The 22,039-nt window shown below is 41.5% G+C and overlaps 3 protein-coding genes across 4 annotated transcripts; 2 read left to right on the top strand and 1 right to left on the bottom strand.

The window, feature by feature from the left end:
• The first annotated feature begins 886 nt into the window (after window positions 1-886).
• Window positions 887-4,694, top strand: ankra2 (ankyrin repeat, family A (RFXANK-like), 2). The gene is made up of 9 exons (XM_047569686.1): window positions 887-1,030; window positions 1,320-1,669; window positions 1,771-1,929; window positions 2,013-2,078; window positions 2,169-2,266; window positions 2,366-2,491; window positions 2,592-2,658; window positions 2,774-2,854; window positions 3,278-4,694. The coding sequence occupies exons 2-9, from the start codon at window positions 1,375-1,377 to the stop codon at window positions 3,331-3,333; spliced, it is 948 nt and encodes a 315-aa protein (XP_047425642.1). The 5' UTR covers window positions 887-1,030; window positions 1,320-1,374; the 3' UTR covers window positions 3,334-4,694.
• A 606-nt stretch (window positions 4,695-5,300) lies between these two features.
• Window positions 5,301-9,663, bottom strand: btf3 (basic transcription factor 3). 2 transcript variants are annotated; one of them, XM_047569689.1, is made up of 6 exons: window positions 9,572-9,663; window positions 7,920-7,988; window positions 7,514-7,627; window positions 6,851-7,052; window positions 6,648-6,704; window positions 5,301-5,804 (listed from the first exon to the last, which is right to left on the bottom strand). In XM_047569689.1, exons 2-6 carry the CDS (start codon window positions 7,986-7,988, stop codon window positions 5,758-5,760), a joined length of 489 nt encoding a protein of 162 aa, XP_047425645.1. In that variant the 5' UTR covers window positions 9,572-9,663; the 3' UTR covers window positions 5,301-5,757. The 2 variants fall into 2 exon arrangements, with proteins under 2 accessions (XP_047425645.1, XP_047425644.1); XM_047569688.1 differs by having other exon boundaries at window positions 9,509-9,655.
• Window positions 9,664-14,919: 5,256 nt separating this feature from the next.
• Window positions 14,920-16,866, top strand: foxd1 (forkhead box D1). The gene has a single exon (XM_047569008.1). The coding sequence runs from the start codon at window positions 15,215-15,217 to the stop codon at window positions 16,256-16,258; it is 1,044 nt and encodes a 347-aa protein (XP_047424964.1). The 5' UTR covers window positions 14,920-15,214; the 3' UTR covers window positions 16,259-16,866.
• Window positions 16,867-22,039: the final 5,173 nt, after the last annotated feature.

Raw genomic sequence — 22,039 nt, 5'->3', positions numbered from 1 at the left:
TTAACCTTGCGAGAGAGATTAATTCTGAAAGGAAATTATAGTCATTAAGGCTGAAAGGGATATCAAACAAGGTCAGAATGCTTCTGTTTTGTTTGCTTTCCAAACTGCTCTAAGTGGTAAGTACTCAGTTTCAGATTGTAATTCAATGTCATGTATTTTTACATTTCCTTATACTGTAGTTGACTAAAATGTTAAGTCATTACTTAACATTGGCATGTACATTGCCAGTAAATGAGAGGTTTATGATGCAAAACCTGGATTTTTGAATGCAAGATTACCTGGAAACTTCAAAATGTGTTGTGGAAAATCCTCTTCTCTCACTGGTGGAGAAAAATAAAGGATTATTTTATCTAATGCAAAACTTGTGTTACTTTGTTGTAGTTTATTAAAGGCAATACAAATCTGAATCTTAAAAGTGGGTGTTCATTTTCAGTCCAGTTTGGTCATACTGATTTTTTTTTTTTTTTTTTTTTACATTATATTCCTTACACTGATTTAGAAATTGCCACGTTAGTTTTGTGTGCCATGCACAAGAGTCAAACAATTAAACAAACATTTTCTTTCAAGGAAGATTATTTATGATGTTTTTGTTTGTGGTTTGGCACGACCACCCAAACGGCCAAAATATTATGTAAAGTTGCACATAATGGTAATAATATAGAACAATATATTTATATATGGTAGTAGTACTCATAGATAGACTAACCCTAAACTCTATCACAGCACCCAGCAAAAACATGAATAAAAAAGGTTTGACTATGATAAGATGAAGAAAAAAAAAATCATCACAATAGTAGAAAGCGTGTGGTTTAAAGTGCCACAGCACCCCCAAAGCTCCGACACTAGAATCGCCCCTCTACATAATAGATCGCAAAGTAAGAACTTTTTTCCGGAACGAAAAGTGGGGACGTTAAATGTGGATGCACCCAAGTTGCTCGCCAAACAAATTGCGCATGCGCACATTTATCACAACACCGACAGAAGAGGGATGGCTGTATGGGGATATTAAATAAAAACAATGTCATATCGAGTAAGTCTTCGTGTAAAGAATGTGTATTTATTTCCTAGCTATGTGCTTGACTGTTATTAAATATCACCCCCAGAGAGTTAGAATGACTAACGGAAGGTTACGATAACAATAGCTAGCGTGCTAACTGGTGGCTAACAGCCGGTCGATGTTGGACATTTAACATTTAGGATTTTCCGTAGCTTTTTAGCATTTTTATATGGTTTTAGTTATTGTCCAAACAAAAGTAAAAAGTGACTTTGGTTAATTAAATTGATTTGTGGTTTCACTTTATTTTACCTCCGCATTTCAGGCGTGCAGTGACTTCGGTTTAATCTCGGTGTGATAACTCAGTGACCGATCAGAGGATGGACAACGTTACTCTGTCAGAGGGGACCGCAGAGTGTCCTCTGGTCTCCGAGGACATGGAGGGGATCTGTGTAATGCCTGACCTGAGTGCCATAAAGACCGAGCAGTCGGTGGGTGCGGGCCCAGATGACCCCAACACCCAAAATGTGGCCATGGGCATCAAGTTCATCCTGCCAAACCGCTTTGATATGAACGTCTGCTCAAGATTTGTCAAGTCCCTCAACGAGGAGGACAGCAAGAACATCCAGGACCAGGTGAACTCTGATCTGGAGGTGGCTTCTGTTTTGTTTAAAGGTAGGAACCAGAGGGAACCATGTTTACCGGTCTCCAGAGTGATCATCCGACGGGCTTGTCGCGGTGTTGTGTTGATTAAAAACGTGTTTTCCTCCTTTCAGCTGAGTGCAATATTCAGACTTCACCATCCCCTGGTATACAAGTGCGCCATGTTTACACACCGTCCACCACCAAGCATTTCTCCCCCATCAAGCAATCCACCACTCTCACAAATAAACATCGCGGCAACGAGGTTTCCTCCACACCTCTCTTGGTGCATTGTAAGTACCACTTTTTGTTTTAATCGGGTTCTATAAATGTCAACACACACTGTTACAAATTGTTGCACCTTTTCCCGCCTCAGCTTTGTCCATTCATCAGCTGGCAGCCCAAGGAGAAATGGTGTTTTTGGCCAGCAGGATTGAGCAAGGTAGGAGCCAGTTCTTTAGTTATGTAAACACTGATTCAACTTATAGGTTATTCTGCCGTGTTAACTTCCTGTTTTATTTATTCTTAACAGAAACTGTGATCAATCTCCAAGATGAGGAAGGCTTCACTCCGCTCATGTGGGCAGCCGCACACGGGCAAATCGCCGTCGTCGAGTTTCTGCTCCAGAACGTACGTCCTGGTGTTGCATTCAAATCACAAGGTTTCATTACGTTAACGCAAGATCTATTTGTTAACTGACCGTCTGTCGTTGTGCGATCACTTCCGTAGGGTGCAGACCCCAACCTCCTGGCCAAGGGCAGAGAGAGCGCGTTGTCTTTGGCCTGCAGTAAAGGCTACACGGACATCGTGAAGATGCTCATCGACTGTGGAGTGGATGTGAATGAATATGACTGGGTGAGTCGCTGCGGCAGGTTAGGTGAAGCTAATGTAGTGGGAAAACATGCCTGTTTGAATAGGTTAAATTTTTGGTATTGAGCAGCGTTGTCGGTTTCAGAATGGAGGAGCTCCTTTGCTGTACGCCGTCCACGGCAACCACGTCCGCTGTGTTGAGATCTTATTAGGTGAGGAAACAAAATCTTTTGCTTAAATCAACACCTGCAATCAGAAATATCCACCTGTGTTAAGAATAAACACGTGCTGAATCTGACATTATTGGTGTGTTTGCGTGTTAACCAGAGAACGGTGCAGATCCTACCATGGAGTCGGATTCCGGTTTCAATGCAATGGACATGGCTGTAGCTATGGGCCATCGAAATGGTGAGTGAAAACAAACATCGTTACATTTATGGCCAAGATACAGCAACTAACACACACACAGGACAATGATCGTTCTCTTGATGATCCTCTATTCCTGCCACAGCCATGGAAGAGTTCGCTACTATTAGTATGAACTTTTGTACTGTAAATCTCTAATTCATCCAAGAAAATAGAAGCGGCTGCTAAGATAAACACACAGTTGATTTTTCTGCCAATTCCCCTCTGTCCTGTTTCGGAGAGTGAACAATAGCCACAAGGGAACCTAAATATTTTGAAGAATCGTCACTTTTAATTTCTAGTGAGCGTACACATTGAGCAACACCAGTGCATCCGTCTTGTCGGTAAAAGCAACTGAACCGTGGAATATGTCTCCAAACAGAGCACGTCTGTGTTCAATAAAACGCCGTTTGTCTCTGTGGTTAGTTCAACAGGTGATGGAGGCACACTTACTGAAGTTACTGATGGGAATCAGAGAGTGAACTGTTGCACTTGAGGAGAACGAATACTGGAGGGGGCGCTGCTGGGCGCTGGACAATCATGTAGCATGCCCACAGGAGTCACTGGTTCCCTTAGAAGGTATTTCAGCCACGTTGCTTCGTAATATTTATGTTATTTCTGAGGCTTGATACTCATGAAGGTTTGTGCCGTGTGAAATTTACATTTTTAACCTTCCTTTCGAAAATGTCAAACTCTGCACTTTCGTAAAATATTGACTGTAGAGTAGCAAATTTAATCAGGATTCACTGACTGGTTTTAAAGCAACGTGAACGTTGAGTCCTCCACTACGACCCGGGACTGCGCTCCACCTGTAACCCGCTGCCAAATGTGCTGTGTAGGCTTGATTTTTCATTAACGAAGCATGGACGTTTTGTTGATCTTTTACTGTCTCAATTATTTCATATGCTTTCCCCTCACGTTACTGTGTTGTTTTCCAATTAACGTATTATTATGAACTATTATTACTATATTATGAAGTGCTGTGTGTATGATTTGGGGGCATCTATTGGTAGAAGTGGTTCATAATTGTTCATAATTTGATAGATCCAATACAGAATGTTTCATAGCTACATTTCCTCAGTAGCTCAGAACATATAAACCGAATATTTACTCTAAAGGTCTTTCGCGAGTCTTAACCTGAATATTTTACACCTGTGAGAGTGACAATAACTCTCCATGCCAGCAGGTGGCAGCAGTGTATATTTCTAATGCAAAAAGAAACTAGAAAATGTAGGAGCAATGGTTCAACTCAACAGCCTTTACATTCTCAGAAGGGGGAATTGCAGTTTGCAGTCTCACCACTAGATGCCACTAAATCCTACACTCTGGTCCTTTAATTTTAATGTAAAATGTCAAGCTGCCTCTTGTTCACACTTTGTGGTCTTCGTAGTGAACATATATCTGACGCACATTGACAATGTGATTTTATGAAGCTGCCAAGTTGTTTGTTTGCTGTCCGTTAACTGTGGATTTTTGTTGTTGTTGATCATACTGGATTTATTTATTATAATAATTTAGACTGTTACACCGGTTTTGTTTCTGTGTATAGTGATACAAATTATCCTGACGTGTTGTGTTGAATTTCAAAAGACCTCTCACTGCATTCGAATATCCTACAAGGATACTGTGGTGCTGTTTGCCACTGTATGAAGATACTTGTCTTTTGTACCAGCCATAGTAAGTGGTGTATCGAATAATAACTTGTATTGACCTCAGCATCAGTAATCTTTCTGTACAGATATTTATCAGACTGCAAGTGTAAAAAACTAAACAAAACATAAAAAACACACTGTATATACTGACTGAAATGAAGCAGTGGAATTAAAAATCTTTTTAAACTGTTCTTCTGAATCATATTCATGGAGCTAATTAGGACTTAACAAAAGGTACATTTTACATGTGTCATAGGTTTGGAAGGGATACGTTAAGCAGCAGTGGAAAATGGCAACTACCTTCAAATACAGGAGCCTTTTCAATTTTTAGTTTTACAAAAATGTAAAACTGCAAAAGATGACTCAAGTGTCTTCACACCAATTTATGCCTGAAAAAAAGCAGATTTTTTTTTTTTTTTTTTTTTAGCAGTCTGGGCTGTTTTAACACATCGTCACTAGGCAACACATGTGGAGAAGAAGTGAAAAATAAGGAATAAATGAATTGCAGCCATTTGTTATAGACCAATTACATTTTTAGTTTTGTAGGCATTTAAAATAAGGCTGCACTAAATTAAAACTGATTGGATTATCAAAGTTGCTCTAGGCGATTCATGCACGTAGCATATGTCTCCAAATACCTTAACACCACAGTTAATCTTGTTTCCCTTCAATTACGCTCCTGTATCTAAACTGATGGGATAAACAATCTTAAGATTGACATTTAGACTCGAACAAGCTGACCAATCTGATCTGTGTAATAATAATAATAATAAAAGAAACTAATCTTAGCCAATCGCTGACAGTAGCAAAGATTTATTCCAGATACGGTGGGTATCAGAGAGGCCACAGAGTTAAGGTTCAGTAACATGGAGGAAACAAGAAGTACAGCAGGGGCCTTAAACACCACATTTTTACACAATCTCTCACTCTAACTGGACAGAAAGACCACAGAGCACAACAAGCATTTGGACAGTCTGGTGGCGAAGAAGAGGTGGAATGAGTACTGAACACCTTACACTTAAATACTGCCTGTTTTAATACATCAGAGTGACGACTCTAGAAAATTACTCCGAAGAGTATTCAAGTACTTAGCCCAGGTGTTGCGCATACTACAGATTGCTCGCAGCCAAAAAGTTGACACGTCTTCTCAGGTACTTGAGCCGTTGACTTTCCACCTCTTGAAGCAGACGTAATTACATCTTGTGCCCTTCATGGTCCCGTCAAGTTCCGACGCTCCAGACGGCCTCGTTTCCTCTAGTTGGCCTCATCCTTAGACGCTTCATCAAAGTTTTCCACCAGATCTGAAACAACAAAAGATCGAGCGGTGAATTGATTGAGCGCTGAAGAAAAGAGCAGGTCCATCTGCATGAAAGGCCGTCTCCGGAGAGAGAGGTGCCGGAGCACTGTTCAGGAAAAGTGTGTTTATCTGAAACCCGATACTCGACCTAATGCAATCCCAATTCTTTGCTCATCTCTCCAATGTGCTCAACATGTGAGGCTCCCAAAAACTACTGAAAGCAGCTGGAATAATTATAGAACAGACCATCAAAAAGAAAGTTGGTGTCAATTATCCTATGAAATGTGAGAAATCTGTCTATCCAAGTCATGTCTCAAACTATTGTGGGTTAAAATGGAAACAATTCAAAAGGTCTGAGCAAACATGTTCCTTCAGCTCGAGAACAAAGAGGGAACTTAACTTCAATAACAATGTGACGGCAACGGCTATTAACCCCTGTGCCATCAGGCTTCAAATGCTCCAATTGCTGAATACATATGTAATCGTTTGTTACATTAGCGAGAAGGGAGAGAAGCCCTGGGAAAAGCTGAGATTATTGTAATGGCAACCTCATGTGCTCGGTCCATTTTCTTTGCAAAGAAAAGCAAACGGAATTCTACAATCTTATAAACAATGACCATGAGATTCAAACACGAAACCCCCGCATTGCACCATCGTCACACGTAACTGATGAATCCCCTTCTCGTGACCCCGTCCGAAGAAAAGCAAACCTGCCACGAGCACTTAACCGAGAGAACGGATAGAAATCCTGCAGCAACAATCGAGAAGCAGCATTTCTAAATAAGGCTGCAGAAGGGGTGGATTATTTTTTAATGGTGAGTCAGAACGCTGGCATTTTATCACCCACCTGGAACATCGTCGTCGTCTTCTTCTACTGTTGCAATTGGCGCTTTTCCATCTGCAGCTGTAAGAAGAGAAGAGAAGAGATCAGTGAGCAGGTTGAAGTGGTCTGAAACAATTAAGCTTACGTCCTGAGAGCCGAGAGAGTTCTCTCATTAAAAGCGATAAGTCCACAGTGTGATATGAGGTATAGCTTTCGAGGTGACTGACCCTGTTTGGGCAGAGCCTCGGCGAGTCTCCTGAGGCTCGTCAGGCTGTCGGCTCCCAGCTGGTTCAGGATGCCTGGCAGCATCTCGGTCAGCTGCTTGGTCTCAGCGTGGCCAGTGATGGTGAAGGTGTTAGCAGCGAGGGAGGCCTGCACTTTGGGATTGTTGAAGTGGATGACTGTTCCCTGATTTGTAAACATGTTAACCTGGAAAAGAACAAATTATTCAGTGTAACATTCTGCAGGGTCATATATGGGACAGCAGTAGATTCTGAATCAATCAGAGCTCTGTACACAAGCTGTGTTTGAGTAAATTCTGCATGCAATACGTCATTTTCTTCTGGTTTCATTTATAAAAGTCATTATAGAATTCAACAAACCCAACAACTTCTTATTTTTTTTAACTGCGTGCCAGTTAGGAACTCAGGAACTCAGAAGTGATTCTGACTTTTGTGATAGAAACTTCAAGGTCTCAGCTTTCAAAAGAGACCAAGACCAGGAATGAGCTACAAAATGTTCATGAACAGCATTCAATTTACTTTGGCTATGTTCGTAAATAGGCTTTTTTTTTTTTGCAAAAAGGCTGGAATGATAAGAGGTTAACAGGAAAACAACAAGACAGCAACAGACAAAGATTCAACTTCTCTCAGAGCTTGGTGCCTACCTACCTCTTCAATACCAGAGATGTTGTTGACACCGAGTTTCTTTAAGGAGAACTGGAGCTTCTTGTCGTCTGCGGTGGCTGTTCTGTGTACGACCTTCTTCTTTCTGCGAGCACTACCCTACAGGGACATGCACGCAAACATCAGTGTGAACCTCCGGGTCTTGACAATAATGCATTATCTTCTGCAGGGCCAAACAAGTGTGTATATTCTGAATCTATTCATAGATGAGGTACACTGTTTCGTAATGAAACTATACATCAAACTCCTCGTTGTCACAGCTAAAGATGTAAATCCGTACTTATTTGACATCTCCATCTTGAACCATCGAAACAAACTGTGCACGTCTGAAAACATTCAGAAAGTGCTTTGCAAAAATATTTTGTGATGATGCATTATTTCTGACAGTTACCTTTCCGCCGATGCGGACTTGCGCTTGTAGTTTAGCAAGCTTTTCTTGATTCATAATTGCTTCTTTCATCTGAAAAAAAAAAAAGGACGGACATTACATAAGATCACACCACAAGCAGGACTGACATCCGTACAGACGAGTAAAGGACAAGAATCTCAGACCGCTGTGCCCTTGTTCACAAGAATTGTTGCAAAAGAAGCTATTGCAAACACATGTCTGGTCTCTGATTAACGAGATGAAGCTGCAGCAGCAAGTTAAGCGAGTTTGTGACTCACAAAGTAACTCCTGTTAGTTTGTTTAGTTTGACCTAGTATTTATTTGTTTCTGCAAGTGCTTCAAACTGGAGCTTTGTTGGTATGTTTTACGCAGAACACAAATAGTAGGTATAAACATGCATAATGGAAAAAGAAACGTGAATCCAATCTTAGGCTTTACTTTCTGGCTGCATTAATGGAGCGAGTACAAACACCATGATGTCAATATTCATCCTACAGCCATAAATAAACGTGAGGCCTTGATACACCTGCACGCCACCAGAATCACTTAAGTTTGAGACTCGTGCATATTTTTTTGCACTTAAAACTCCACTTAATTTGATTATACGTAGTCCTTTAGTCAGGTTTAACCTTTAAACATGTAACAATTAAGGGCGACAGCCACAATAAACTCATTTTGGTAACATTTCCCTACTATATTTAAACCTACTACCATTCAAAATGAACAAAATTATAAACAGCCTTTAATTAGGTGCGGATTATCACGTGACCAATAAGCTCTACAATTATTAAACTGCAAATACTTCCATCCGATTGGTTGACAACCCTTAAAAGTTAACAATATCTCTACCAAACTCACAACAAAGTCATGTTATTGACAAATGATGCACACAATGTGCGACCAAACGAGGAGAGACAAACCAACTCCATCTACATGCACATGTAAACACACGCAAGCAGAGAGATGTAGCTTGGGTTTGGGTGTGGTAAAAAGCGGTTAGATCATATCCAAAGCCGTAAGCAGACATTTAAAAAAAAAAAGCAAGTGAGTAGCTGTCAGTGCCACAATCAACAGTAACCAACAGTCATGAATAACCCTTACCGCCCTCTCCACCACACAATACACTTATTTATATATCTTTTAAATGCTATGTATATAGCATACTGTGTTTTTGTTTTTTAGTTATATATTATTCATGGTGTTGAGTGCCTGCACACTGCTGCTGCAACTGTATCCATCTCGTTATTAGGTACATAACTAGCCTTCAAAAGCTAATGTTTTGTTTTTGCTTGTTTGAATTATAAGCGAGCAAATACAGCCAAACAACAGAAGCTTTTTGTGGTAGGCCAAACACAAGAAGGAGCCAGGCAACGCTATGTAGGTTTTAGGTGAGCAACAAGGTGTGGTTTAGCTTTTGGTGCCAGAACTTGCACGCTAACTTTAGCTAGCCCGTTAGCGGCTAGCGGTGGAGACCGTGGAGTGGACGGCCCGTCAGCCCCAGCCTCTCCCACCGCCAACACTAAACAGTCAGTACGGTTAGAGTCACACCGCGCCAGTTCCCAGCCATCTAGTCAGAAAAGGCTTTCGTTTACCTCTCGCCGTCGTATCGGGGGGAAACAGTGCAGGGAAGAAGGTATTTAAAGCTCCTCACTGACCTGTAAACTAACAGCAGACACATGCGCGGAGCAAGATGGAAGCGAGAGAGGAGGAGGGAGGAAGTGACGTCAGACAGGAAGAAGAACGCGTTTGGCGCGGGTTTTTTCCTGCCCTGAGTTTGGATTTGCAGGCAGTTGCAACAGGTTCAAACTGCATTACCACTCCCCCCCCCCCCATAAAACCCACCAGCAAAGGTTTGCTTGTAATTTTAAAATGTGCTCAACTCGAGCAAACGTGAATTTTCATGTCATTCATCAGACTCACAGCAAAGAGCCTTTCTTAATGCACGGATTGCATTTAGTGCTACTTCTTCAAGCAGGTGCACATATGTTTAAGAAATACCAGAAAGCATTACTGATTGTTTGCTGGTAAGTCACGTTATTTTTCTGTTGTTAGGTCATTGCAATCTGCAAACAAAGTTAATGGATTACGATGAATTGCCTGTACCTTGTATATATACAACCAATGGCCTACACTCAGGCAGTATATCCTATTAGGTAAACACCTCTTCCAGACAGGTAAAAAAAAAACAAAAAAACAACTCCTATGTGGCTTTTTGTCCATTCAGAAATACAAAGATAAGCAACAAACGCTTCTATCTCCAGGTGTAATTCTGCAGAAAACACAGGGTGGTTAATTGTAGGGGAAAGCTGCTACAGGAACTCTGGGAAAATCTTTATTCTTTAATAAATGCATCTTCAGGTTTAGCTATAGGCTAGCTAACATATCCCTCATCTTGTTTGGTTTGTATTTTTGTAGCAGTAGTAGTTTGTGCAGGGGCAGCATCTACTATTTTGCTGTGCTTGTTCCTGTTTTGCATGATGACTATGCCAAATAAAGTGTTTTAACAATGACTATTAGTCAAGTAAATCATGTAATTCGAGAACACACAGTAAACGTTATATGTAACACCGTTTCAAAATGTTTCAGAAACCCTGTGTTGACCTTTAAATTGAATAAAGAGTTTTGATTTACGCTGTGATTTACGATGACACGTCACATCAGCATGAAGTTATATGAGAGTCCTGCGCTAAATCACCCTTCATGTCTGTAATAATGTTCAGTTTATTCTTCATTTCAGCATCGGAGAGGATATAATTCAACTGTTTGGTACTTTTGGAGGGCGCTGTTAGACTGGATTGAATTAAACACAAAAAGTGTTTCTGCCGTTTAGCCCACCGGCTTAAATGTGATAGAAACATGCAGTAGCACTTCAAACCACGGCCTCCAAGACGTCGAATCAACAGCTCTCTTAGCTGCTTTAAAACAAATCTTCAATACCACAAGCTTCACAAAGCTACGATTCGGCGCAGGGCTGTTAAATGAATTCAGTTCTCACTAATGAACTTAATGAACTTGCAAGTGAGTATATTTTGGGCCAGGGGAACTCTCCACCTTGTCCAATGGAGTATTTCATTACAGTAACTTAATGATGATGAGCTAACGATGATGATGTGTGAAGCTCTAATATCCATAAACCACATTAAGCACATAAATCATCTCGCGTCCATCATATCAACTGTTCGTATTCAATCTAAAGTCGACTGTTTGCAAAAATGTTTAAATGATTTTGTGTATACTTTTAAATTAATTTCAGCTTTTTATCCTCCAGGTAATGGTTTGATGTCTCAGGACGGCTTCCAGCAACGCTTTGGACACGGTTTGCTCGGGAAGCAGAGGTGAGCTGGAGAAACAGACTTTCACTCCAACACAGGATCTTATGCACAAATGCCTGCATTGCATTTTGGGTAGGGTGTGTATTTTTGGAAAATAATTGCATAATATTGCACGGAAAAACACAACAGTAATGGAGGATGTCTGCTTTCATTCTGTCACTGGAACATGAAGTCATTGCTTATAGTTTATATGTAAATACAGCTGTTTTGTTAATTAAATACACACACATGCACAGGACACGGGTATCCCAAATCATGGTAACGTATTCTCAAAGAATCTAACTTCAAAATAATTAATAAATTACCGCGATACACCTCCTGCAAGACGTAATATCACCACTGCTTTACAGTTATATACAGAAAAATAAACCTTACTTGCAGGTGCATGTGGGAGACATCATCTACAATAGATTGATTCATAAATACAGTGTAGAATAACAACAGGTTTTAGATCTTTTTTCCCTTTCATCCTCATGATAATCACATGGCTTCTCTGCCCTCTGACTGATCATGGACCAGAGGCTGTGTTGTGACAGTTTGAGGAACTTATTGAGAGCTTTATAAAAAAAGAGTATCTCCGTATAAGAAATATGGAATTGTCCCGAATTACCCCATGGATGGGGTTAAAAAAAAAAAAAAAAAAAAAGGCATTTCGAGGCAAATACATATTTTTCCCCCACAGCTGGTTTTACAATCACAGCCATCAACTCTTTTGGTATCAATCATATGAGTTTAGTCAGAATTTGGCCCGCGTCCTGTGCGACATGATTGCACGTCGAGATAAATCTGTCCCATACTTTGGAGATGTCAAAATAGTTTGAGATGATACGTTCAAATGCAACAATTCCTCAAATATTACATTTTGAATTTTTACTTAAAGGTAAATATTTATGTGTTTAATTGGGTTTTGACTGCGATGACGCACCGGTGCAGCTTCTCGCAAGGCCTCCTCACGCACAGTATCCTCGTCTCGCCTTTTCTGCATGTGATCCACATTAATCACATGCCCCACGGACCGTTCTCAGACGTGTTGGTGACACCCGGGGGAGATTATAGTCGGAGGCAGGCAGGCAGGCAGGCAGGCAGGGATTGCGTTTAAACAGCTAAGTGCTTTCTTGGTACCCCGTGGCACGGAGACTCCCTCGGAGCGCAGAGGGGGAATTTAGAAACACTTTAGAGGTGGTTTACCACGAGGGCTGCTGCTGTTAAGTGTCTGGTCAAGTAAAAATAAAAGAACAGAAAAATAAAATAAAGCCCAAGTTTCATTCACCTAATGCTGTTGATAATATCAGTTTTGCATACACTCTTAAATTGATCTTTTAAATGTTAAATATCTGACTTTACTGCCTTAATATAGATATAGGCTACACTTGGTTTTAATGTTTACAGATTTATAATAATCTTTATTCCTTAAATAAACTAAAACACATTGGTTTCAGACTCCACATTTTTTATTATTATTATTTTTTTATTTTTTTTATATATATATATAAATATCAGTGAGTCATTCACCAGTAAGTCCGTGCATTTGATCGGGTGATTACGATATTTCTAGAGGACTAACGCATCTTGATTATAATTATTTAATGCACACAAATCACTTTTTTTATTTAACTGACACTAAGTGGCACACCCACTTCTGACTCGTTTGTTTTAATTGTCATAATGGAGCTATTAAACCCGTATTATTAATAATGAAATCATGGCACAGTGTTTACTAATTCATTAGTGAAGCGATGAGGGGAATGGATGGAAATTCTGATTCAGATTTGTTGAAAAAACAACTCTTATTGACGAGTCCTTGTAGTTACGGTAATTCCTCAGTAATAAAAATAATACAGTTAATCCACGCAAACGTTGATTTGCTACGTGTAGGTCATAAATACTGAAGAGGCCCGGCCGGTTGCTATCAGGGCGTGGTCGAAATACTTTACATTACATTTACATTACTTTTTCCTCAGAATGCCTGATGCAAAATTTGTATATAAAAATAAATATAATAAATGTTAAAGCTTCGGATACTTTTGTTTAAGTAGTTGGAGTGTGTATATATATATATATATATAAAATACGTGTATATTTCTGCATGTGACGCGTACAGCTGTTGACAGCTTTTTATGGGCCAGTAGTGGAAGTTCACCGCTAGATGGTGCTACACCAATGAAAACTCCCAGAAAGGCCACTAAAGGCAGCTTCTAAACACAAAAAGAGTTCTATTATTGTGGTGTGTGTGTGTTTTTTTAATTTATTTATTTTTATGACACCTGAATTGTATCCTGAAGTGTGGATTGCAGGTGAAATTCACGTAAATATATATTTTTTCTTAACTTTTAAAAAACATTTTGCATTTTACATTCGTTTATGAATGAATTATTTGCATGTCTGACGTTATCAATTAGCCAAAAATAAAAAAAAAATAAAGAAAGGACAATTTAAAAAAAATGAGAACAAGTGAGTGACAAGAGTGGCATCCTTCCATCTAAAAATAATTGAAGGCAGAGCAAGTGAAACGTGACCGGCCAGAGTTAAAAACGGAATTATTATGTGCATGTGTATGTTCATACTTTAAAAACTCACTCATATTCAATTTGAATGATTCATCTAATATTGACTAGAAAATGTGCCCCGTACAAATGCATTAAAACCAATAAACAGGTTGTAATTAATGTAATTTTCACATAACATCCAGTTATTGTATGAATATTATACATTATTGTGCTTTAACGGGGCTCACACACTTTGTGCAATTTTTAATCACCTTAAGATTAACAGTCTCTCAATAATATCTCCTCTTTATGTTTCTGGGCCACTTTGAAAGATTATAATTTAAGCATAACATTATGTTTTGTCTTTGTTAAACACAACAATGAGATTACTTCCATGTAACTCCATAAAATAAATAGGCATTAACAGAAATGTGCACCCGCATGCACACACACACACGCACGCACACATCGTGCTCCAGACGCGCGGCAGAGGCCTTATATCTGGGGCTTGCATGCTCTGCGTGACCCGTGACTGATTCGAGTTAACAGCTGACTCTTTTCCATTACAAATGGCTCGCGGATAATCTAGATAACTACCGGATCACGCAAACTGAGCTGCCTGGATGTGGTGCACGAGTCCCCGGTAGCAGTTCCAAACTAACCTTACATTCCCAGTAAAACACCACCAAGTCTTTAAAAATATTAATTATATACATTTGCATATTTTTGTTGCTTCTGTGCACATTTTCCCTGTAAATTGAAATAAATGAATAAATAAATAAAATAAATATAGGAACCTCGGTGCAGGCTTATGTCACATTAGTGACCAAATAAAAATAAAAACTTTGTCGAAATATCCGCTTCGATCTCAGGAGCGGACCGCCCCGGCAATTAGATTTCCCAAAAGAGGTTTTTAATCTTCCAAAATCTATTTTTGCGCAAAACATTGCGTGGAATTAAAGCTTCAGATTAGTCATATGCGGAGTGCGCGTAGGCCACCGTGGATGACCACTAGAAAGGATGTATGCCACGCCAAACTTTTTCCCCAAAAAACCACTCACAGTTAATTTTCAAAGACCCTTTTTTTTCGTTATTTCATTTTTTTTTCTGTCTTTTCATTTTCCTCTGTGACGTTTCCTCGTCATGTGACCAGGGCGGCGGTATAAATACGCAGAGAAGATCCGCCCCCTGTGTGATTCAGGTCTGGCCCTTTTGCAGGTTTCCAGGCTCAGTTCTCAGCCTGGCATCGACTCGGGCTCTCTCCTCATAACTGGCGATTAAAAAAAAACAAAAAAACAACAACAACAACCTGAAAACATATGGAAATAGAGAGAAACCAGGGGGACATTTCTCACCGGCGGCGACACGTGCTCCTCTCCTCTCCCCCTCCTCATATGAGTTTTTGAAGAGGGAGGGCAGGGCAGCTTGTGCATCATCGTCTTCCTCATCTGGCGTCGGAGGGCACAGCCGCGAGTGAGCCATGACTCTGAGCTCAGAGATGTCGGATGCCTCCATCCTCTCGGAAGAGACCGACATAGACGTGGTCGGCGAAGGCGAGGATGGGGACAGCCAGACGCGCTCGTACGTGGACGAGGTGGCGCAGATGCACGACGGCATCCTCCTGGCCGGCTCTCCTCCTCCGTGCCTGGACAGCTCCACCTCCTCGAGGGATGCCTACAAGCCGGCGGGCAAGAACACCCTGGTGAAGCCCCCTTACTCATACATCGCCTTAATCACCATGGCCATCCTGCAGAGCCCGAAGAAGAGGCTCACCCTGAGCGAGATCTGCGACTTCATCAGCAGCCGCTTCCCTTACTACAGGGAGAAGTTCCCTGCGTGGCAGAACTCCATCAGGCACAACTTGTCCCTCAACGACTGCTTCGTGAAGATACCGAGGGAGCCGGGGAACCCCGGGAAGGGCAACTACTGGACCTTGGACCCGGAGTCCGCTGACATGTTTGACAACGGGAGCTTTCTGAGGAGGAGGAAACGCTTCAAGCGGCAGCAGACGCAGGACTTGCTGCGGGAGCACAACAGTTTTATCCCCGCCGCCGCCGCGTACGGGTACGGACCGTACGGCTGCGGTGGATACGGCATCCAGCTCCAGTCCTACCACACGCACTCGGCGCTTTTCGCGTTCCAGCAGCAGCAGCAGCAACAACAGCAGCAGCAGCAGCACTCCAGGCACTCACACACGGGGACCATTATCCCTTCGCCGTCTTTGATGCCCACCACCACGGACTTATCCAGGAGTAGGTTTTATCCCCAGCTCAGCTCCAGCCTGGGCTCAGCCAGCGCACAGGCTGCGTCCCCGGTGCAGAAGTCTAGCTCCCCGGTGCAGCGGTCTCCCTTCTCCATAGAGAGTATCATCGGAGGGTCGCTGAGCCCCTCCAGGACTTCTCCGGCCGTTGTCCCGGTCTTAGCGTCCTCTCTCGGGGCTCCAGCCGTCAGCCACCCAGGAGCTGTCTTACACCCGGTTGAAAACTTCCCGAGCAGAGTGGTCAGCGGCACTAGCGCCTGTTAAATGTCTTAACTACGAACTTTTCGAGAGACTTTTATATATAAATATATATATATAAAAAAAAGAAACAGCAACAAAAACAAAAAACGCCCCTCTTTGAAGGTAGGATTATTTTTGTATGTTTATTTGATAGCACGCAGCTGAATGATGGACATACAAACACACTATTTGTGCCTATATTCATGCTGTTTATGAAGATATATTTATGTTATTTTGTTCTTTTGTTTGTTTCGGTGTGAATCAGACTCTTCGAGCACGAACTTTCCTTGTTTGTTCCATGAAGTGATTTCGTTTCAGTCACTGTTAAGGGCGTCTCAGGATTACCACCTAATGGACAGGTTATAAATGATCACATGTTTAAAAAAAATAGGCTATTAATGTATTTGTGTCAAACACATCCATGTTTTCTATTAACAAATCAGAGTTTTTGATTTGAACTTTGTATTAAAATAAGAAGAGAGAGAGAGAGAGACAGAGAGAGAGAGAGAGCAAAGTCTTACATTTATAATAATATGCAGTGTGTGTTTATTTCAGTAATAAAACATTGTACATTTTTTGGCAAGTTTTGTGTAATTGAAGTGTGATATTTTTACACCGTTTGTTTTTTCAAACAAGAATAAATTTCGTTTTGCAAAAAAAAAAGAAAAAAAAGTGAATTTGTTTGGGAATACATTTATTGATCAGATGCTGAGCTTCCTGGTTGTAGAAATTAGGCGAAACCATGCTGCTGCAAAACAAAACTAAAAAATATGCACTGATGTGGTTAACTTTACGTGAAGAACGCGAATATAGGAAGGAATAACGTGGCTTTGAGAAATTTCAAAAAAAAGTGCTGCAAAAATATTCACTGTTTGTTCAGATGTTGCACGCCTCTAATGTTGTGCACTTGTGGGACATGCGCACACGGGGATTGCGTGTCCATCTGACCTCTCTCACACTCATCCTCGTAATTACGGTGAGCGGACAGGAGGGTGTCAGCGGGGTGAGACGGGGCCTGTATTTTTGCCTGCTTCAGGTCGGTGATTACGCCGGCGCTGGTGTCGACAGCTGGCTGCAGCTCTTGAGAAAACACTCCTCGTCCAACATTTCATTATCTGCTCTTATTTCTTCCCCTTTTTTTCTTCTTCTTTTCCGGGAGAAAATGAAATGTTGATGTCTGAAGTCTTGCCACGGGGTCACCGGGGCTCGTGGACAGGGAGCGTAATCCACTCACCATTCTGACTGTTTGCTCACCTTTGTTTCATCTTTCCTTTGGCCCTGCGGAGAAAAAGAGCGTGGCCGTTTGTCAGGAGCGACAAATACTTTTACGCACACCTAATTTTACGCGCAACTGTTTTTTTCTTTTTTACGCACAAGCTGCAGATAAGTGCGCGTCTAATTATGATCTCTAATGTTTAAAAGCAGGTGTGCGCAGAACCACACATGCCGTCGCGGTGCCTCGTGTGTCAGACTTCTTATGTTAAAATTTTCATCAGCCCTGTAGAGTATGCCGCCTGCGCTGAGCAGCCCTCGCTGCTTCCGTGACTGGATGTGTAGCGCCCGTCGACTGCGTGTGTCTGTCTCCTCTGATTCAAAGCAGCGTGTGTGTATGTGCGTGTGTGTGTGTGCGTAGTAGTAGATGGCTAAATTGGTGCAGCGCTTAGAGCCAGTTCACTAGGCCACGAGAGGACAGCTATTGCGTGATGATGTAACACGCAATGGGAGACAGACGGGCACACACGCACACTGGAGAGGGGGAGAGCCGCGTGGAAGGAGGTCAGTTGTACACTATAAGGGCTTGTTTACAAATAGTGGAGGCTAAACAGGGGGAAAGACAGCAAATGATGCAATAAGACGCTTTATATTAACTCGTGCGAGGGCGATGGATTTCTTCCAGCACGGGATTTACATTGTGTCTGTGGTTAGCTATCAGTGGCTTGTAACCGGGGCCTTCGTCGTATTTATGGTGTCTGCCTATATATGACATCCGTCTGTTGCCTTTCAGTGCGCAAAGGGTGCTTATTATATGCGTTTATTCCATTGTGGATGCTATAGTGGGTATATTATTATATATTTCCATCTTTTTTTTATATATATATGTGGGTCCAGTGATATTCTTGAAAATTTCCCGAGGGCGCGACTAAATTTGGAGTGAGTTTAGCTGCCCTTTTCACCCACCGTCTCTGCGTAATTGCTCTGGCGATGCCCCTTAAACGGTAGCCGGAGCTCGTTAATGCTCGCGTGCGCGTGCAGAGAGATCGAATAAGATTCGTCGAGGTCGTTTATGGAAAAAAAAAACAAAAAAAAAAAAAACAAATTTCGGATCATTTCATCATCGAAGCGCCACATTCGGCTCAGTTTTCACCACGGGCTTGAGACGGCCTCTCCTTCCCCCAGCTCCCGGGCTGTGTTGGCGTGCTCGTGCTGCTCCGTGAATGTTATAAACGATGATTTATTCATGTTGTGACTCTCTGTTGACTGTGGCCTACGCTGCCATTTTGACCGCCAGGCTTCTCCTGTAAAAGATCCAATGCAGTTTAGAAGTCGGAGGTTGAATAAAGACGCAGTGCGAGAAAATGCGCAAGAATATCCAATAATACATTATTCTCTTTTTTATCTAGTACTAAATTATTAAATTATTAGGGTAACAGTAACACTATTTCTCTCCTGAAGTAGGGTTTATTTAACAGATGGTCACAATTGTTTAAAAGGAATCAGGAAATGTTTAAAGATGCTGTTGCTGCTTTGAATAATAATATGACAAGGCAAAAAAAAAAAAAAAAGTTTTCTCTAAAGCTCACATTAAAGTGTCCAGAATAATAAATTATTTCGTCATGAGTTGCAGCACCGTTCCTGCAGTTAAAAAAAAAAAAAGACAAAGAAGCAGAGGCTTTCGTCAGATGTCACAGATCATGTGGACATCAGCCTCCCTGAGCATGACTGAAGCTCAGTTAGCAGTTTATCCTGCCGGGTCACAGGTCATGAGGAGAGGGGATAAAGCACAACACTCAGCCCATAAAGAGACACCGGGCTCTGGGCGAAATGTGTAGAGTGTGTGTCTGTGTTTCCATTCAGACTGCAGGCCAGTAAGCAGGTTATTTTATCAGGTCACTCCCAACCTTGACATGTGCTCATTGAAGCCTCACGCTTATTCAGGTTTGATCATCTTTTAAGGAGGCGTTAAAGAACTTGGGATGAATCTGATGATTGTACAGTTTGGATCTAAAGTGTCTCACAGTATAAAAATAAAAATTATAATCATTTTCTGTGTTAAAACGTATACAGGTAGAAATACAGCTGCCAGGATGTGGCAAAATTCTGGGAAAGAAAGTAGGATTATCTGTGGTTTTAAATTTATTATCTATTTTATTATTTTGTTTGTGTGTGAGGGGGAAAAAAAATCCATTCTGACCTAATAATTTCGGATAAATAAAAATGTCAGGCAGCGTTATAAAAATGCCAACAGCTACACATCTGTTTGCTGCAAAAATAAACTCAGGTTAAGCCGCGAGACCGTTGGAGCTTGATTTAAATTTAATTAAAAACACGTTACAGAACATCATAAAAGTTATACGTTGTGTTTTAATGCCTCTGTAAAATAATATCCCACTGGAAGTATTTACTGAAGTAAACCAGGTGCTTTTTTATTTATTTATTTATTCATTCATTCATTGCATAAAATAATAAGATGACAATGAGAGCTGCTGTCGTCATTATCATCACTTTTATTTACCTCATAAAACTTTCAAAGGTGTTAAATATTTATTGGCTATAAAAATGATAAGGTTTTTATATCCAGTCTTTTTAAATTAAGAATTTCTTTGAATAAAAGTTTAAGAAAAATCTAATTAAAAGCTACATTACAGATTTTTCAATTAAAGCAAATTAGAAAAAAAGGACTTTCTGTGTGTTCTAGTACATTGATGCAAACTTTGAACTTATAACTTTTAATATTTTTGTTGTAGGTGTCTTATCCCTGTTGAGGAAAAAAAAATATTTAAAGTTTTGTTGATTGAATTAAAATAAGTTTTACATGTTCAAGAGACAGAGATAAATAAATAAATAAATAAATAAATAAAATCTGTTCTTCCAGAATTACAAAACCGAATGTGTCTAAACTTTGTGCCATGTGAAAAGTGTGGAAAACAGATGAGGGGGTAAAAAAAAAAAAAGAGAGCAATTGGAAATGAGTTTGGGTGGAGTGGGGGGGTACAAGGAATTTTTTTTTTTTTTTTTTAAATAAAATAAAGGATGAATACCTCCCAGGGAGGTGCAGAATCTCTCCATCTTCTATTCAGCGTATGGAACAGTCGCTACACTTATCCCCGCTCTCTAAAAGGAGCTCCGCTTTCCACCCCATTAAAAAGTTTGGGAACTAATGCCACCCCTGAATACTACCCTAATTAGAGGCTGCTCAGAGTTGTAAGGACCTGCTACACAAGAGTGGCTCTGGGAGAGATTCTGCTTTGTAATGCCATCGTTTTGCTCTTTCCTTTACTTCTTTCTTTCGTTCTTTCTTTGAAAATGCCTAACAAACCGGGGCCATATATATATATGTGTGTGTGTGTATACATGCATTGCATCTGACCCTGCAGACACACAGTGACGAGTCCACATGATGAGACTTACAGTTACAGTAACGGCCATAGAGACGCATGATGTGCTGTTTGACAGAGGAATTAAAGACTCTGGCTCCAGGCCCCCCCTCCCTCCAGACAGGCCCCGGAGAAACTCTGAGCTTTCACCACTTCATGAAGTTCAAGCTTACATGTCCTTGCACATAATTTATTTAGCTGAAGACTTTCGGGGGGTGTTTTTATTTGTTCTACATCTTGCCTGTCTCACCTCGGTGTGAACCCGCAGATCCGGGATCTGCTGCAGAATTATGTTGCTGCCTCTCACCGCATTTTTCACTTTTTTAGCCCTGCACGTGTTTGCTTTGGCATGCTAGCCACTCACACAAACAACCAGGGCCCGTAGCTTATCCATCACGCTTGTGCAGAATGTGATGATAAAATAACAGGCGGCTTGAAACAAACCATTTGTTACAGCGGGATTTATTATTCTGTCCACTTGAAACAAAGTACAGAGGTTACCTAGGCATCTCCTACTTAGGTTACAACAATAAATAGAACGGAGAGTGGCTGCCTGCGGCCGCACAGCCTCGCTGAGGAAAGTCCCCAAACCCCGGTGACTCCACAGACTTCTGGGTCCGTGATGTCACCGGGACGTCCGCTGACTGTTCGCGTCCCGCACGCCATCAAGCATCGTCGCGTCAGCGTCCGGTAGGGGGGTCTGCCAAAGAAGCGCCGCTTGCCTACCAGCTTCAGGCCTGATTAGTTACATGCAACAACGCCTCTCGGTCATAAACACTTCATCGAGCTCCAGCAGCCCGTTCATCATCGTGACACCCACAGGTAATCCACACCAACGGCTGCAGCTGACACAAGGCAGAACCCAAACATTTCCTCTGAGCGGGACTCGCCTCTAAACACAGACTAGCCAGCAGTCTGCACGGCGAAAAACAGAGCGTCCGCCACCAGCAGACCCCCGCAGATGAAAGGGTCTTGCCTGTGTGTTGTCCGTTTTGAAGAGCGCTAATGTGCGTGTGTGAACATTTGGGCGGAGAGGCGGCTAAAACCCGTGCAGGAGTTTGAAATTTCAGCCTGCGTCCCCTGCGTTATGTCACTGATTTCTCAGCGATGATGGCCGTGTCACTCACGAGGAAAAAGAACCGCTGGAAGCCACCCATGTAGCCCCATTCACTCCTAACTTTCCCTCCCTAAATATCCTCCCCCAAACATT

The sequence above is a fragment of the Mugil cephalus genome, chromosome 19 (genome assembly GCF_022458985.1).
Source record: "Mugil cephalus isolate CIBA_MC_2020 chromosome 19, CIBA_Mcephalus_1.1, whole genome shotgun sequence".
Lineage (NCBI taxonomy): Eukaryota > Metazoa > Chordata > Actinopteri > Mugiliformes > Mugilidae > Mugil > Mugil cephalus.
Note: the sequence above shows the minus strand (reverse complement) of the source record. Positions and strands in the feature narration are given on the sequence as shown.

Coding starts and splice junctions, on each gene's coding strand:
- ankra2 (XM_047569686.1), top strand. CDS start 1,375: ATGGACAACGTTACTCTGTCAGAGGGGACCGCAGAGTGTCCTCTGGTC. Junction 1,670..1,770: donor GGCTTCTGTTTTGTTTAAAG/GTAGGAACCAGA, acceptor TCCTCCTTTCAG/CTGAGTGCAATATTCAGACT. Junction 2,267..2,365: donor TCGAGTTTCTGCTCCAGAAC/GTACGTCCTGGT, acceptor TCACTTCCGTAG/GGTGCAGACCCCAACCTCCT.
- btf3 (XM_047569689.1), bottom strand. CDS start 7,988: ATGAAAGAAGCAATTATGAATCAAGAAAAGCTTGCTAAACTACAAGCG. Junction 7,053..7,513: donor ACATCTCTGGTATTGAAGAG/GTAGGTAGGCAC, acceptor GTTCTTTTCCAG/GTTAACATGTTTACAAATCA. Junction 6,705..6,850: donor CGAGGCTCTGCCCAAACAGG/GTCAGTCACCTC, acceptor CTCTTCTTACAG/CTGCAGATGGAAAAGCGCCA.
- foxd1 (XM_047569008.1), top strand. CDS start 15,215: ATGACTCTGAGCTCAGAGATGTCGGATGCCTCCATCCTCTCGGAAGAG.